Here is a 17989-nt window from a genome sequence, read left to right on the forward strand (position 1 = left end):
ATTCAAAAAATTTACCATTACTATGTTAAAAAAACAATTAATCAATTACTCTACCCAAAATTGTCATAAAACAAACTGCAAATGACCAACACCATACAACACAAATGCCTCACAGTCTTCGTCGTGCTTGTTCCATTATCAGATGTACTACTGGATCCCAAGCCGGTGGTAAAGTAAAGCCATCTTCTCTATTAAAGTTTGGATATTTCTTGATCTCAATGGCCTCGCGCAACATTCTCAAGCAAGCACGACGAAGACTGTGAGGCATTTGTGTTGTATGATATTGGACATTTGCAGTTTGTTTTTTGTCAATTATGTTTAGATTAATTGATTATTTGTTTTTTTAACATAGTAATGGTAATTTTTTTGAACTAGCTTTATTTATAGTGTGTGAACTTGCCTTAGAAATCTATATTATTTATGGTCATGGTTCGTTAATAATAATATTTCTTGTATGTGGGTAGCTTTTGCACATAGTAATTTTTCCTCAGTCACCCGTTGACCACGAACGCTGTAAAGTGTTCGAAACGTCGGGATGAATTGTAAATTCAGTCTACGTGATTTAATCCGTTTCCATAGTTTTATTTCATGAGACTTAATGACTCAGATGAAAACATTGATGACTCCGGAACATTAATATTTGTGATCATCACACAACTAAATGCCCATACCGGGATTCGAACGCATGATCATTGGCTTAGCAGGCAGAGTCGCTACCCAATAGGCTAGACCGGTCGTCAATTTGCCTCATCGTTTGGGTAAAATTCTACTTATTCCATAACCATAGGCCTATAATTTTATCATGGATAATTCATATCAATTGTTTAATATCTACGTACCTAGTTAAACAAAATTGTACCTGTGCTCTATTACGTTCGTGAATGTTAGTTCTCTGGTTACTCCTCAATGCCCGAGTTAAAAGAGCCCAATTGGTGTCATCGTAGTTGACTCTGTAGAAACCTGTGGAGAAACATAGTTATTAATAAATAACATACTTGTACCTACAGTTATTTTCTTATAAATCAGATACAAATTAAAATATCAGAAATTGCGGTCAAGGTCAAACTTAATAAGACTGTCTCCAAACTCTTTCGTTGCCTTTAAATCTTGGCTTTGTACACATAGAAAGTCAGTGGAGCAGGAGAACCAATTCTCTTTGTTTGATTCTGACATTGCCTGACCCAAGCAACTAATAATCTTTTGCCGTAATTTACCAACAAAAAGATATATTTGTGGGCGTTCTTTATATAAGAAATATTATACTTAAAATTTTGTTTATCTTTATATTGTCTCCTTCTTCATATTTTCTATAAGATAATTATCAGTATATTGTGCATTAGATTTGTTTTGAAGAATCGAACAAGTCTCACCAGTTTCCTGTTTGTTAAAGATAACCCATTCATTGCCAGTAGTTCCTCTTTCGATGACCGTGGATTGAGCAGTCAGGACCTGAGATGGCTTGGTATCCTCGAAGTCGGCTTCTCCAGCGCTAGTCCATGTAATTGGTACCATGTACAAACTAGGAATGGTGGAGACGCCAGTGTTACGCTCCCAACGGTGCTACGAATAAAAACTTAATGTAGAATATATCTTCAATAAATAGGGTATACTTGAATTTCTTATCAGGATTTTTGAAAGAAATTTGGCGAAGATCAAGGGCCTCTTAGCAAATATAATTTTGTTGAAAAATGAAAGTAAGGACAAATATATAGTAATATGACAGACGGACAGACAGAAGGACTGTCACACCATAAGGGTTCCTTTTGTAACTTTTTGGTACGGAACCCTAATAAAAAAATAGGTTCCCAAAGAGTAGTTGATTATAACAAAATCATAATACCTGAGTAACAATCATCTGGCCGGTTCTCTGGTTGACAGTGACAGTCAGTAGAGGATGTCCAGCTTGCTCTGACCAAGTTTTGAAGTACTCCTCAATAGTGACGCCATTGTAATTAGACAAGGAACTGTCTTCTGCCGCTGCTTCGTCCAATGCAGTGAATAGATGGATTGGCAAAGCGACTTTGAAAGCTCTACAACATAGAATTATATTTTTGTTGGACGGGTTAATTTTCAAAGGTCTAAACTAGAACTTTAGATCAAGTTTCTATATACACAGAACAGCGAGATAGATCGAAGTTAGATTTCGTTCAGGAAATGTGTTTGAGATTACATTTTGTGTTATAATTGAAGACCAGTTTTTGATTTGCAAAAAATATCCAATAATATTTTAAATAAGCAGAACATACCTCTCTTTCATATAATTTTGCATTCCCTTAACAAACGTAAAGTTTCCAAGGAAGTGCTCCGTCATTCTAATCACAGAGGCGCCTCTAGCGTACGTAATAGTTGAGAAATGGGCACTGACACTGGTAGGATCGTTCACACTAGGATCAGTCAAGGGATGTGCGCTGTCAATAGAGTCAGAAATCATTGAAGTATGTACTTGTTCGATGATGAAACGGGTCTCGAAACCAAGATCGGGTCTCACCTGTGAAAAAACAAATATAATTTAAATAAAATCTTGTCATTTTTACTTGTAGTGACGTTAAGAGGAAAGTAAAAAATACGAACCAAATCAGCCAAGAAGTAAGTATAAAATCGGGCGAATCCCTCATTAAGCCACAACACGTCCCACCAGGCGCAAGTGACCAGGTTTCCGAGCCACATGTGCGTGATCTCGTGAGCAACGATGTTCATCACTCGCTGCTTGTAGAAGTGGTTGGAGTTCTGGGGATCGTATAGGACTAATGCTTCCCTAAAGTAAAATAAAAAAAGAAAAACGAAAATAAAAAATCTTGAATGTTTGTCTTTACTTTAACTCCAGCATCATTATTACTGACTTCAGTGCGGGCATCATATGCCAAGCTAATAAGCTCTGGAATGTGAATTACCTGTAAGTCAAAAGACCCCAATTCTCCATAGCTCCAGCAGAGAAATCAGGAATAGCGGCTTGTTTCATGTTAATGTTATGAGCCATATCGTAGTAAGGAATATCAGTATATATTTCCATCCTTTCCAAAAGTTGTATTCCAACTTCTTGAGCCCATTCACCAGAAGTAAGGATATTGTCGCGAGCATAGAGAGCGAAAGGCCTGTCGTTGTCGTTGTTAGTTTCAACTTCAATGTAATGGGAGACGATGAATGCTAGCAAATATGTCGAAGTAAGGGGCGTAGTGTAGAATGTTTCGGAGATCCTTCCATTATCCAAACTGAGGACAAATTAAAGAATGCAGATAAATTCAAAATACCTTCAATAACTAAAAATATATAGGTACACTTAATTGCTGATTAAAAACAATCACAACATATTAGGTGTTGACACAACTTGAAACTGTTACTTTTAATTGAAAGCGAGGTTTTGCAGTATGTAGATATCTAAAGCTACATATTTAAAGAAAATAATTGGCACAATGCGTACAATAATACATATCTAGAAAGGCCGGTTTGATTTTACTTTGGAAAACATTTTTGATAACTACATTGCATTACATCATGTTCCCGTTTAAAACCAGAGCCGTGACCTGTCGCGGCATTTTGCAGTTTTCGCATCCTGTTTTAGTTCCAATATTTTTTAAGTCTCTGCTTTTGGTATGAAATAAACGAATTATCCGTCTATACTCGTATGTATTCATCCTAAACTTCTTTATACTCACGTAGTAGTAGACCGAATAGGCATATTGGAGATGGTAGGGTTGAAACCAGCTTCCCTATTGATGGTGATGTCGAAGGTGGCCTTGAAGCTAGGCTCGTCGTAGCACGGGAAGGCTTGGCGTGCATGGCCAGGCTGGAATTGGGTTGTTCCCATCCATCTGTCAAACAAATTGTAGGCTGTAGTTAAAACTAAGAATGTTTCATATTCTTAAGGCAGAGTGAGTGGTATTGACAAACTGGTCGCTTTCGGATGTTTGAAGTGCCTGTCATCCGTTAGTTGGATGGAGAGTTACATTTGTTTTAGAATACCGCACACCACCATACCACTACTACTACTGATCCATTATCATGGAATTATCAATGGAACAGTTAATAATTCGTGTGTGCTGGAGAGGTTGGGTTTATTTGTGCCAAATGCGCGGCGCGCCCCTGTCCCGCCGGGCTGAGCGCCCTGCCGGCGAGACGTCAACAGCGGCTCTTCGCGTCCAGTGTAATGCGCACGCGCCGAGCTGCGAACGCACCCACCGCGAGGGCCCTGTCCATGCTCAATGTCATGTCCATGGACGCCACACATATAGACGTGTTTGCAGACAGTGTTGGTGGTTTTGGTCATAAACTTTTAATTTATTTAAATAATATTTGTGTATAGTTTTTTTTAAATGGAATTTGAATTGTATAAGTTTAGTAATTTCTGACATTTGTTTTTTATTTTTTATAACGACTGTAATATCTATTTCCTGCATGCGTATTTTTAATAGTAATTTTAGTATATAAGCGACTTGGTTTTGTCATGAACTGTAATGCTTATGTACTTTTTACACAAATAAACAAACAAACATACCGCATACCGCCTTACAGCAGACCGCAGCCAAATAGCACTAGACCCTACTCATAGTGTTGTGTTCCTGTCGGTGAGTAAGGCTTCCAGAGCTCAACGAGGGTGCGGTGTGCTGATGACGGGAGGACTTACGGAACTAACTTGTTCCGTTTATTGTCCTTTGAGTCGTCGGCAACCCGAACCCTCCTTGGAACTTGTACACTCCTTTTTGCTGTGTACTTAACACAGCAAAAGGGAATGTACAAGTTTCTAATGGGGTGGCAACGCGCATGTGACACTGTTTGAGTTGCAGGCGTCCATAGGTTACGGTGACCGCTTTACATCAGGCGGGCCGTATACTTGTTTGCCACCGACGTAGTATTAAAAAAAAAAACACGAGAAAAGTTAATATGCAGTTTTCAAATAACAGATGGCGCTACTATTCCTCACTGTCTTGTTTGCATCCAATTAGAAATAACAAACGGTAAGCCCACCACGTGATGTGGAAATCAATGTTAATAAAATAATAAATTACCTTTTTACACCAGAAGTGTCGATATACCAACTCCTGTAGAAGCCTCTCATATTGTTATTTATGTTTCCTCTAAACGTAGCAGATATCACATATTCTTGATTAACCAGCAAATTTATGCTCGTTTGTATGTACAGAAAACTGTAAGGTGCAACGCATGTGAAATCTTGACCGGGCGCAGTAATGTCCTGAACTGCTCCGGTCACTGGATCGGTGTAAGTGACAGTTAGATTATGAATGGTCATATCATTACAATGAATCACAGTTCGGTTAATGAATGTTTGCTGCGGGCTGGTGTAAATCCTGACTTCACCGTCGAACGTGAATGGTTCCACGCCAGTTGGGACGGTCTCGAAGTAAGGTGTGATGGTGACTTCATAGTGCCGTGGACGGGTGGTCGTAGGGAGTCGGTAGGCAGGGTCGTTCAGCGGTATTGCGACAGAGTCCCATTCTCCATCTTCATCTAGAGGAATGGGACTAACAGCGATTATACCCTGGATTAGGGCGATACCCAAGAATAGTGATACCCAGCGACTAGCCTAAAAAATAAATTTTCATTTGAATAACATTGGATTTAAGAATTTGATTTAGTAACTTAATTTCATAATTGTAATTAATCAGACTTACCATTTTGTCGCCGAACTGTCATGCAATACTGATTGGTTTTCACTGAAATTACCTTGGATTTGCTGATAATTCCTTAATCTCTTTATCTTATCCGATTTACATACGTAATTATGTGATAAATGTATATTTGTTAATGATAAAATACGGCCATACTTAAAGATATACATTTTATTGAAATTTACAATGCTGGTTCATATCCTTTAGTTATTTGTTTCTTATAATCAATAATACTTGATAATAATCGTCATAATTGATTAGCCTAATATTCTTTTATAACAGCAACAGTACATTACATTTAACGTTGATGATAACAAACTTCTGGAATATTTAGCTGTAAAAATGTACTACTATAAATATTCTATGCTGTCAAATAAGATGTACTCACTCAGTGGTTTTTATGAACCTTTTTAATTTTGGATGGCGCGAGTTTAATGTAGTGCTTCATGATGGTCTAAGCCTAATAAGCAGCGATCATATCATATCACTGAAGACAGCTAAACTAAGATATATTTATTTTCCTGGATATCCAAAAGCTGCGATTTTTAATGTTTCAGAAAACAATGTTTTATTGCATATTTTGCATATTTTTTACAATTTAAAGGATATTCTATCTTAGCTACACTAGCAGCGCCTACTATATTAATTATTTATCTACCTCATTACTCTGTGGGTGGTACAACTGGTACAACTATATTACGTAGGTGGTATAAAATACTCCTACAGTTAAAAAAATAGTTTTAATGAAAGAGTAGGGGATAATTATTGGGTTGGTAAGAAAGTAATGAGCGAATCACAACCAATATTGTAATTTTTATTTAATTTATTATTTTAATCATTTATCAAAAATATAACGGCCTTCGTTATCTACTACTTGTCTCCATCGTTCTGGTAAAGAATGAATAGCATCGGCGAAGAAGTTCTTAGGTTTAGATTCAAAAAACTCAGCTATGTACTGTCGTAGATGGGCTTGATCATCGAACTTTTTTTCATTCAAGGAATTGCTTAGCGATCTGAACAAGGCGTAATCCGTAGGTGCCAAGTCTGGAGAGTACGGTGGATGAGGTATCACTTTCCAACCTAGCTCCAATAGCTTTAGCCGAGTCACTTTTGCAATGTGTGGGCGAGCATTGTCGCGTAAGAAAAAAACTTTAGCATGCTGTGGACGATTCTGACAGATTTTTTGGTTTAAATTTTCAAGCTGATTACAGTATACTGATGCGGTAACAGTCATTCCACTTGGTAGGAGTTCCGAGTGAATAATACCATGAATATCCCACCAAACGGACAGCATAACTTTTTTCGGGTGAGGCTCTGTTTTTGGTGCCTCTATTCCTTTTTCGTTTGGAGCTAGCCACTGACGTTTGCGTGTGTGATTTATATATAAGACCCATTTTCATCTCCAGTGATAAGATGGTCCAACCAGTTGAATGTGCGGCGAAAAGACAGAAGTTGTATGCAGATATCGGCACGGCGGTTTAGTTGATCTCTATCAAGTTCGTGCGGTATCCAAACACTGTATTTGTAGTTTTTTCCCAACTCGTGTAAATCTGTTTCTATGGTGACATGAGAGCAGCCTAACTCGGTAGCAAGAGTACGACTCGTTAGCCTCAGATCTCCTTCAATTAGGGTTTTTAATTTGGCTACATCAATCTTCACCGGTCGACCAGACTTAGGTTGATCTGATAATGAAAAGTCGCCACTACGAAACCGCTGGAACCATCGTTTCGCCGTGGCCTCAGACACAACTTCAGGAGCAACACGCTGACATATATTACGCACTGCTTCGGCGGCTGAATGGCCAGACTGAAATTCATATAGTAAGCAATGCCTTACATGCACTTTTAATTCGTCCATTTTCTTCCTTATATTAGCTCGGCGACAGCTAGTGAATGACTGACGAGAAACTGTGCGACTCGCCCTTTATATACTTTCGACCATAGAAGATTCTAGAACTCTCTCAAAAATATTATGTTGAATTCAATCGATCGCTCATTACTTTCTTACCAACCCAATAGAAACGAAATAATAAATTATCACCATATTTATTATTTTTACAATATTTACAAAGAGGGTAATCTTAATAAATTAATTCTTCTTATACAGCTTACAAATGGTACATATGGAGAAATTATGAATGAATTCATTGATAAATTCGCCATACATTTTTGCAGCTGATAGTACCTACGATCAACCCAAGCAGTAAGTTGTCAAACTCTGGTGCTATCAAAATATCGTTGCCTTCAATTTTATTACATCTACTCAGTTACACGAAACAAAATATCTGAATTTGCTTAATTTATAGCAATACAGACGAGTTTAGAAGTAACTGAACTTGTATTGCACTTGTAGCTGCAATTTGTAAAGAAAAGTGATGAAGTGATAAAATAGCGCTCAAATGAAATACTCGATACTTACCGGTAGTTAACCAATCCCCAGTTCTCCATAGCGCCAGCTTCAAAATCCGGCAAACCCACATGGTCCAACTTCAAATATGTGTTTGTGGAATAGTAATCAATGCCCAAGTAGTCGCTCAAAGCATTGACTACTCTCAACCCGAAGTCAAAAGCGTAGTCAGTTTGGTTCATGGCTTCTGGTCTTACGTAGATTCCAAACTGCGAGTCATTTGTTAGACGTCCTTCGAATTCGGAAACCATGAATGCTACCAAGTAGGAGGACATTTTTGGTGATGGGTGGAAGATTTCTCGTGTGTAACCGTTTGCTCTGTAAAATTTTATAAAATAATTTCAAGAAACTTCTGGTGTTTGATGACAATTAACAGAACCTTTAACCTCCTAAGTCACCGCGTATTTGTACAAGTACAAATTAAATTAGATTTTTGAACTCTTATAAAAGAAAGTGCCAAATACAAAATTGTAAAAATTAATAAATTTTAATAATAATAATATATTTCATTTACTTTAATAATAATAATAATTGGCCTGAGACTTACGAGGTTAAGGGCCGGTTGCATCAAACCGTCTGTCACCGTTAAAGCGTTCGTTAAACTTTATTGTATGGGCAGTTTCACAGACGCGCTGCGTGACGATGATGTATTTGTCAAATGTGGTTGATGCAACTGGCCCTAAGTTTGTTTACAACATAGTCGTAAGTTATGAACATCATTCAAATTAAGTATTTTTCACAAGGTCTCTGAACAGTTTTAAAATAGACCAACACATTTTTGTAATGTTGTTGATCATAAAAGGACCTCAATTTTAGGATTCTCAATTCCTCGTAAAAGCGTCTTCAGAACTCTTGGCAAAATGGTAGTAAAAACCTATGTTTTTTTAATCTCGAATTCAAATGTAATTACTTACAGCGGTACAGTATCTGCTAAATGTGTGTTAGCCACCGAAGGCTTAAAATTATCAGGTCGGTCTATCACCAGTGTGAAGATGGCCTTATATTCCGGCTCGTCGAAACAAGGAAACACCTTCCTTGCGTGTGTGGGCTCCATTTGTGTTGCTCCCAACCATCTGTAATAAAGGTTTTTTGTTTACTTTTATGTACATTAGTAGGTATGTAATACTAGCTACTTAGGTATTCAATATTTTTCAATTACTTCTTCATTTTAATATAGGTTAACTGGAAGAGATTCCTCTAAGAGTTAAGTTTGCCTTTTCTCCTCCTTCTTCTTTTTTATTTTATATCTAATGTTTGTCTGACTTGTTTTGGTGATACAATGAAATGTTTAACATACTCTTGTTACATTTTTATAAACATCCTGGTAAAATCTACACAGAATTACCTATATTAAACTGAGTATAAATGTATAAATATTTATTACGGGGACATTTTACAATTGGTAAATATTTGCATTAATTTTTTTTTACTCCTTAGTATATTTTTACTCTTCGGAATATTTTCAAAACTCGGTATTAGATTTTTCTATGTAAGTGTATTCAATTTCGTTTATTTAACACATATAAGTTAACTGTAAACACCAAGACACTAACACGATAAATCATGTTTAGAAGACACGGTACGGTACGCACAAGTTTCATTAGTGTATTAAACTACTTTTCGCAATAGCTAAACCAAATTTTACGGGCGAAAACTGACCAACCTCAGAGAGTATATCAAGCTGTGATGTTTTGTTAAGGCGTAAGGTTAGGTGATCTTTTGCATTAGGTTAGTTTACACTGACTTAATTTTAAGCCGCAAATAAAGTAGTAAGTAACTGACACCAGTGATAATTGAATAGCAATGTCCTCAAACCGAAACAATTGGAAAAGAAGGCGTTTAAAACTATCAATTCATGGGACTAGGCATTTTCACATTTCTGAGACCAATTTATTTTGTGTATTTTTTTATTTAAAATTTACGTGGTTTTCACGGTGGAAAAATGAGTGTATACTTATTTAATCAGCTTTGATTTCATTCCTGTGGGTATACATATATTCCATTTAATATACACATTTCTAAAAAAATATTTGGGGTTTGGTGACATGCCATTTGGTTTGAATACTTTGAACCACATGCGTTATCACAAAACAGCCAGTGCTTCAAGTAGGTAAGTAAGTATTAAATCCGTGTAAACTTAGCATAGTACAAAATAGGTACAACGCGAAAGAAATTGGCAATATCCTCACATGTGATCCGAGAAGAATGACCTTTCATTGTACCTATAGTACGCTGATAAATAATACTGTTATCTTTATATTTTGTAGTTGTGAGATAGATCACGTTTTAACTTTATTTTTTACTTACAAGTCATACAAGGTTGTTTCGTTCGATTTCGAAAAGTTAAAGGAGTATTCTAACGTGCATTTAATTTTGTAATTATTTAAACCTCAAAATATAACATTGGAGACAGACACTGGATTTGGCTTCAATATAATTTTAATGGATACATAAAACGGTGAAAAATTGAAATGTTAGACCTCAAGTAATAGTAAATAAGAACAAGGCGTCTTGTTTCATTTTAAGCAATACAGACAGATTTCCCAGATATTAAGAAATATACTCTGTCAACCAAGTCTGTCAGTAAATAAGAACAAAGAAAACTATATGCATTCTTTTCTTTAGGGTGCTAGAGAAAAGGATACCTATAGTTTTCTTAGTTTTTATTTACTGACAGACTTGTTTGACAGAATATATATGGCAAACTTTGTACATACCTACCCATAAAAAAATGAAAGAAAAAAAAAACTCTTGAGTTGTTTTGACATTCTGGGTGTTAAAAGATAAGAAGTTGGGGTAGACCTTAATACGAGTATAATTACTCAGGGCCATAACTAAATAAAACTACTCGTATTCTAAAGATTTATAATAATTCAGTCTTGAAGTAAAGTGATATCAATGCAGCTATTGACTCACTTGTAGATTATAACAGCAGCATTTATCCTATAGTTGACTTTATCTAAAACCACGGACACGGACAAAAGATATTTTGCAACAAAAGAAACTCTTCAAAATCTTTATCTCGAGAGGTTGTGTTGTTTTCTGCGCGGTGTTATCTGGTCATCAAAACATCAATTGTAGTAGTTTATCTAATGTTGGTGTCAAGTGCACAATTTCGCATCATCATTTGTGATGTGCAATCAATAAAAGGTAGGCCTTTATAAGACGCCCTTTTTTTGGTGGCCATAAATATACAATACAATACAATACAAATACTCTTTATTGCACACCTCAATACGCGAAACAACATAGCAAGTATAAACAACAACTTAAGAGGTAAAACAAGAGGCGGTCTTATCGCTAAAGAGCGATCTCTTCCAGACAACCTAGGTAGTGGAGAATAATAAATTTAACCTTGTAAGTAGAAATAAACCTTGTAAATATAAATTTGTGATTTATTTTTAAACGAATCAATTACTTTGCTTTATAATGTTGATGGAAATTTGTCGATGACAATGACTGTGACAAATTACATCTAAGTCAAGTATTTAAATTCCATGATGTATATATGAAACGCCTGTTGTAATAATAAACATGTTAAGTCAATACTTACTTGTCAACTCCATTCTCAATGTAGTAGTTCCTATAAAACCCGTTCAGATCTGTCCTTATTGGTCCCGTGTATACAATCTTCAACTTGTAATCTACTCCCACTTGAAGTTCATTTTGCATGTTTATATACGCAAAAGTATAGTTCTTATCAAACTCTAAAGGGTTGTTTTCATCTAATGCTAAAACGAATTGTCCACTAGTAACTGTTATTTATTTATTTATTTATTATTTATTTATTAGTAAAAACATGTTTACATGACATTACAGTAAAACCAATGCGTCACGAAACTTAGATAACATAAAAGAAAAAAACAGTTTGTAAGAACATGAAAAAAAAAAACAATAAAGTTTAAAACTAAACAATTGATTTGGGCGATGACGTAACTGCGTGGCTCCGTTGCGTCGTTTGCCCCGGTGTAGGATTCGGCAAATTGCCCCGGAACCGCCGAAAAACCACACCTTTCGGCCAGAAGTCTGCGCTCGCGATGGTGTCCTGCAGCGGCCGCGGCACGCGCACAACGAACGAGCTGAAGTGCACGTAGTGACGCGACTGCAGCTGTTGCACCCTCAGCGTGTAGCCAGTCTTCCGGCGAACGTAGTCCACCACCTCGTCTGCCACGGCGGAGTAGTGCAGGCGAGACACATAGAGCGCCCTACTCGGTGTTGCGACCCGTAGACCAGAATTAACCGGCTCTGCAGTGCCACACAGAGTCTTTCGAGGCGCCCTGCGTGTCTTGTTTTTCTTTCCACTAGTGTGAATCCCTCCTTATCCACACTGGCGCAGGAGGACTTCTTGAGTGGGGCCCGTTCATCACACACCTTAGTAGGTGCCTTGACCCGGTCAGCTGTTCGAGGCTGACCCACAACATCAGCATAAGCACGCTGACGTAGTATCGAGTTTACCGGGGGCGGTCGCGCGCGCAGGGGGGGCGCGCGCGGAGCGGCGACACGTGCTGCACTTTTTACCGTGTCAGCATTGCGCAAACTGACCGACCGAACACTAGTGTCAGGCCGATTTATGTCACTAGCTGTAAATTCAAGATCTTCTGAATGTAGTTTGATTTGTTTAGTATTTGTGGTTGTTGAGATCATTATGCTGACTTCTCCGTCGAAAGTGAAGGCGGTTGCATCATTGGTGTCGAAGTACGGAGTGATGGCTATGATGTATGAGGACGGCTTGACGAGAGAGTTCAGCCTATAGTTTGTATCACTAACTGCTGTCACAGCTAGGACACATAAGAATGCTAAGTAGCAACGAAGCATGGCTGAAAAGATGGAAGAGATTTACTAGAACGTATTGAAAATATTAAAATTACAACAAAATATTATGCTATTGAGTCTAAAGCACCGTTAATTTTTTATATAATATTTCTACCGTTTGAAATGGTTCTAAATGTCTGACTTCTAGAATGATTTTTAAAATTCGTTCAAAGATAGGTATGTGCTAAACTACTTTACTAACATTCAAGCTACTGCTACGTTTATTTTGCTTATTGTTAACTGCTGCAGTACATTTTGCTTTGTCACATCAGTCTAGTATTTTTATTTATGCATATTAGAAAATTTTAAATTTGCCTTGTCTTCCAAATAATTTTAATGTTTATAGTTTATAGAGCTACCTCGGATTAACCCTTAATTTGACAGTGTATGACGTGTCATACTAGCAATTCAAATAATTGTAGTGACCAAAATTACTAAATATTTTGGTTGATTTATTTTTGTACAGTAGCAACATTAGTCACTAAATTGGTATAAAAATATTTTAATACTCTGGCAACATCGATAATCAGTTGTCAACAAAATGTCGTGGCGGCGGAAGAATGTTACACTTTCTAAGGTAATTATTTACGTTTTTCGTTTTAATTTTCTATAAAACATGCTGTTTTATTTCTTTTTTTTTAATACTTACATGTACTGTGCATTATTTTTTACTAAAAACAAACAGTAACTAACAAAACCACTACTAGTTATTTCGCTTCAAACTTCTTGTATGACGTGACATACACTGCCAAATCCACTAAGATTGATGTTGTGTTTTATCTGTATGGTGGAGCATACACTGCCAAATCGGCTGTCCAAAATCAAAGCCTAGCAAGTGCATTTACCGAAATTTTACAGGAGAGGCAAACAAAGATTTTGTTAAAAAAAATTAGTACCAAAGACCTTTTTCTCACAAGACTTGGTTTTATATAAAGAAGTATAACTTGCTTTACAAGACAAACTGTTGAAACTAAATGTATGTGTCTATTTAGAACTTTTATGTGCCTTACTAACAATTAATTACAAAAAAATAATAGTATTGTTTCGCCAATTACAAAACAAAAAGCTAGCAAGTGGTCATACTAAGTATTTTAAATGGTTAATTTTCGCATTATCCCGGCATTTACCACGGCATTTGCCACGGCTCATGAGAGCCTGGGGTCCACTTTGACAACTAATCGCAAGATTTGGCGCAGGAACTAGTTTTTACAAATGCGGCTGCCATCTTACCTTCCAACCCGAAGGGTAAGTAGGCCTTATTGGACTTAGTCCGGTTTCCTCACGTTTTTTCCTTCACCGAAAAGGGACTAGCAAATATCAAAATGTCGTTTCGTGTCTGATCACATTATAATATTTGTTTGATGGGATCATAATAACAAAAGGCAACATTATTAGACAATTAATTAAATTTTATGCATAAAACAAAAATCAGTCATCGGGTAAACAATAGGCTACTTGACCCTTTTTATAGTTTGTCTTATAGCATTACTTACTATCCAATTAACGGAAAAAAAAATCACTATATATTATTTTATTATGGCTTATAAACCGCAAAAAAATATTTTTAAAGAATACGTTTACGTAATATTTCAGGCAAAAACAACATCAGCCATGTCATCTATAAATTTTCTGTGAATGAAGTCATTCAGTGCGAAAACAACACTTTCTGACAATTTATGTACGAGGCATAAAGGTATTATGTAATGTCAGCGATTGATTTGACATGAATTATATGACGTCACTACACGGCCGACAGAGTTTTAAGTGGCCAAAAATTTTATTCACATTTTTGAATTAAAAATTCGTAGACATCGTACACATTTAATAGGTACCCAAAATATTACAGAAGACAATTATTTATTGTGCCAAATTAGATATGAGTCTAGTTATAGCCTATTCGCCTCCAGTTTAAAGATCATCCGAAAGGCCATTAATTGGCAATCGACTCCAAAAATCACGCCTTGTTTCTGGCATTAAAGGCACTAATTTTGCAACTAGAGTGTCCTTTTTGTAACACGATAGTTTCATATGTAACACACGCCATATACTGCACATCAACAACCTGTTACAAGCACTAGGTACTACTGGCAGTTATTCCTTTAGGTAGATTGGAAAGGCATAATTGTTAGAACTATTTTAAGTTGCTCCCATCGTCAAATATTTATAAGTAGGTTAAGTAGGTACCTACGTAAAATAGATCGCAAAAATAATGTTAAAAAGCATTCCGAATGTTAATACCTCGATCCAAGCCCCATTAAAACATCACAAATAAAAAACCACAATTCAGCACCACAAACACTTTTGCGATCGCCACACACAATATTAAATAAGTATAATATCACGGGCTAAAACAACGAACATAATGAGAATGACTATCTATAAGCAGCTGCTAAAATTCGTCTCCATCGATCACTTTTATTCATCATGCGTCCGCGCAGCAGCGCAAAGTACGACAAACTAGAAACTTCAGGTTGAAACTCGTTCCCTAAATTCGGATCCCGAACGGAACAAACGCGGACGGGGGCGCGGGAACGGCGACCGTTTGAATTCAAACTTCACTCATTACTGACTTGCTATGTTTTATTTATTGTTATATTTGAATTCCTTGTTCAACCCTTCGGCAATTTTTAAAATTTAAAACCTAGTATGGGACAATTCCATATTCAAAAACCTAGTATGTTCCGTTTACAAACTCAGAAACCTAGTATAGCATGCACTTACTAGGTTTTTGGACTTGAAAATGTTACTTACTAGGATTTTGATTTTGATATTTGCATGTAAGATATGCACTTGCTAGGTTTAGAGGGTTCCGTAACTTTGATTCTAATTGAGATAGAAATACAGGTGTTTTTGCATTAGACGCAGCTCAAAATTTGAGGCTGATTGATTAAAAAAACGTATTTTGACAAAAAATGTCCCTTGCTAGGTTTTGATTTTGGACAGCCGAAATAGTGAAAAAAGAACCTTAAAACGTTTATGTATGACACGGTATACATTGCCAAATTTGGGTTTTTATTTTATTTTGTTCTGTTTGAGTTTTTTCTTCGGTTTGTGGGAATGAGCACCATAGCTTTTTTTCTGTTGCCTACAGCATCAGGTGCAAACACGTGGTAGACGCTTGCTTGCACTGGTACCGCTGGCAAATGCCGCTTCTGATTGCACTGATACCTCAGATGATGAACACGAATTGCTTTCTCCTGCACAATCATCTTCTCCAGCACCTTCAATTGCTAGTTCACTAGAAAATATTAACATTTCTGATTCCGATGGTGATGAAAACGTTCGCTTGACGCCAATTATTCAAGACCTTTGTAGAGAGCCTGATAAAGAACTGAAGAAGCTAAGTGTAAGAATATAAAAGCATTGCCTTTAAAATTATTTCGATATGAAGTTTCTGAAGGTCTGAAGAAAACAGGAAGGGTTCAAGAAACTGGGGATATGAAGAAAAAGAAGAAACAAACGCAAACTCATCCTCTTGAGGAAATAAGATATGACAATATGGGTCACTTTTTGGATTTCACAACTCAAGGGAGATGCCGTCTTTGCACAAAACTTACCACAGTGATCTGCATAAAGTGTAACATTCGTTTGTGTTTTGTGGCTGGCAAAAATAATAGAAATTGTCATTTAGAATACCACACTAAACAATGATTTCCGCCACTATGATCCATTTCAAAAAAATATACTTTTATACTTACCTAGTTTTTTTTGTTAGTATTTTTTTTGAGAACCAGGAGTTGTTTTTCAGAATTTTTTTCAATTTTTTTTAGTTTTTTACCAGAGTTTTGTTTTCTTTTTTTAGAAATGATATGGATTATTCCATTCTATGTCATTTAATAAATAAACCTTTTTGTAATTTCCTAAAAAACTTGTTTTATTTCCACAAAAAAATATCCCTAATTTGGCAGAGTATGACGTGACATACGTTGTTTTTTTTCCAAAATAAAGATTCCAGATTTTTTTTTATATTTTTTTAAGATTTATTAGAACCCTACAAGCCCGTTGAAATATAAAAAAACATAAGATTTAATTTTTTTTTTGCCTGCCAAATTAAGGGTTAATAATAATAATATATAATAATTCTCATCTTGCTAATGGTGAGTACTTGCACAGGCATAATCTCGTAGCCCGGATCATTCACCAGCAGCTTGCTCTTCAATACGGCCTTGTGGACCGCGAAGTACCGTACTACAAGTACTTACCTGCGCCAGTTCTTGAAAATGGCCGTGCCACGCTCTATTGGGATCGATCTATTATCACTGACAGGACTATTGTAGCCAATAAGCCTGACATTGTGATAATAGATCGACCGCAACGCCGGGCCGTACTCGTTGACATCACCATCCCCCATGATGAGAATCTCGTGAAAGCCGAGAAGGACAAGTCCAGTAAGTACCTAGACTTGGCTCACGAGATAACCACCATGTGGGATGTTGATTCAACGATCATTGTCCCGATAGTCGTTTCAGCGAACGGTCTCATAGCGAAGAGTCTCGACCAACATCTTAAGAGACTCTCGCTCGGTGGTTGGATCAAGGGCCAGATGCAGAAGGCGGTGATTTTGGACACAGCGCGGATAGTCCGACGGTTCCTCTCTCTGCAGCCCTAACCACCGGCAGCTTGGGCCCTGCCCCGCTGCTGGCGGCACCCTAGGTTAGGTTTTTTATAATGTGTTTATATATTTTGTATTGTTTTGTATGTGGTTTTGTATTTTACTTTTATAATCATATTATAACAAACCTAGCCTAAGAATCAAAATGAATAAAGAGAATAATATATAAAATTTGAGTCTACAACTACATACGTCCCGCTGCTACTCATTACGTGAGAGGGCCATATTGTAGCATAATAATTATTATGTAAAGTGGAAATATTAAATATGACCTATTTAAAATGCCATGTTAAAATTGTATTTACGAATTCTTATTTATTATTATTGTTTTCGTTTGTAATTTTATTGATTTTCTAATTGTGTTGTAATTATTGTATTGATGTCACTTTTCTGATCATTATTTTTAATGTATTAAAATAGCATCAAGTTAGACATAATTTTAATGGAATTTTATTTGAATAATTGTATTTTTTATTTAATTTTTACATAATTGTAACAATGTATGATTAGTACAAATAAATGTATCTATCTATTA

At 36.4% G+C, this 17989-nt stretch overlaps 2 protein-coding genes across 2 annotated transcripts in view; both read right to left on the reverse strand.

Moving 5' to 3' along the window:
* Nucleotides 1–5747, reverse strand: part of LOC125224957 (membrane alanyl aminopeptidase-like) — a 29206-nt gene extending 23459 nt beyond the window's left edge. The window contains exons 1-9 of the mRNA XM_048128476.1: nucleotides 5628–5747; nucleotides 5004–5539; nucleotides 3654–3809; nucleotides 2892–3209; nucleotides 2572–2755; nucleotides 2247–2488; nucleotides 1841–2030; nucleotides 1371–1560; nucleotides 860–960 (exon numbers count right to left, since the gene is read on the reverse strand). Coding sequence (XP_047984433.1) covers nucleotides 860–960; nucleotides 1371–1560; nucleotides 1841–2030; nucleotides 2247–2488; nucleotides 2572–2755; nucleotides 2892–3209; nucleotides 3654–3809; nucleotides 5004–5539; nucleotides 5628–5630 — 1920 coding nt within the window. The 5' untranslated portion in view covers nucleotides 5631–5747. The remainder of the gene's footprint in view (nucleotides 1–859; nucleotides 961–1370; nucleotides 1561–1840; nucleotides 2031–2246; nucleotides 2489–2571; nucleotides 2756–2891; nucleotides 3210–3653; nucleotides 3810–5003; nucleotides 5540–5627) is intronic.
* A 1906-nt stretch (nucleotides 5748–7653) lies between these two features.
* Nucleotides 7654–17078, reverse strand: LOC125242739 (membrane alanyl aminopeptidase-like). The gene is made up of 5 exons (XM_048151659.1): nucleotides 17045–17078; nucleotides 12603–12847; nucleotides 11584–11792; nucleotides 8945–9103; nucleotides 7654–8348 (listed from the first exon to the last, which is right to left on the reverse strand). Exons 2-5 carry the CDS (start codon nucleotides 12843–12845, stop codon nucleotides 8039–8041), a joined length of 921 nt encoding a protein of 306 aa, XP_048007616.1. The 5' UTR covers nucleotides 12846–12847; nucleotides 17045–17078; the 3' UTR covers nucleotides 7654–8038.
* Between the last annotated feature and the right edge of the window lie 911 nt (nucleotides 17079–17989).

Source organism: Leguminivora glycinivorella, chromosome 3 (genome assembly GCF_023078275.1).
Source record: "Leguminivora glycinivorella isolate SPB_JAAS2020 chromosome 3, LegGlyc_1.1, whole genome shotgun sequence".
Lineage (NCBI taxonomy): Eukaryota > Metazoa > Arthropoda > Insecta > Lepidoptera > Tortricidae > Leguminivora > Leguminivora glycinivorella.

Coding starts and splice junctions, on each gene's coding strand:
- LOC125242739 (XM_048151659.1), bottom strand. CDS start 12,845: ATGCTTCGTTGCTACTTAGCATTCTTATGTGTCCTAGCTGTGACAGCA. Junction 11,793..12,602: donor TTGAATTTACAGCTAGTGAC/ATAAATCGGCCT, acceptor ATAAATAAATAA/ATAACAGTTACTAGTGGACA. Junction 9,104..11,583: donor ATTGAGAATGGAGTTGACAA/GTAAGTATTGAC, acceptor CCTTTATTACAG/ATGGTTGGGAGCAACACAAA.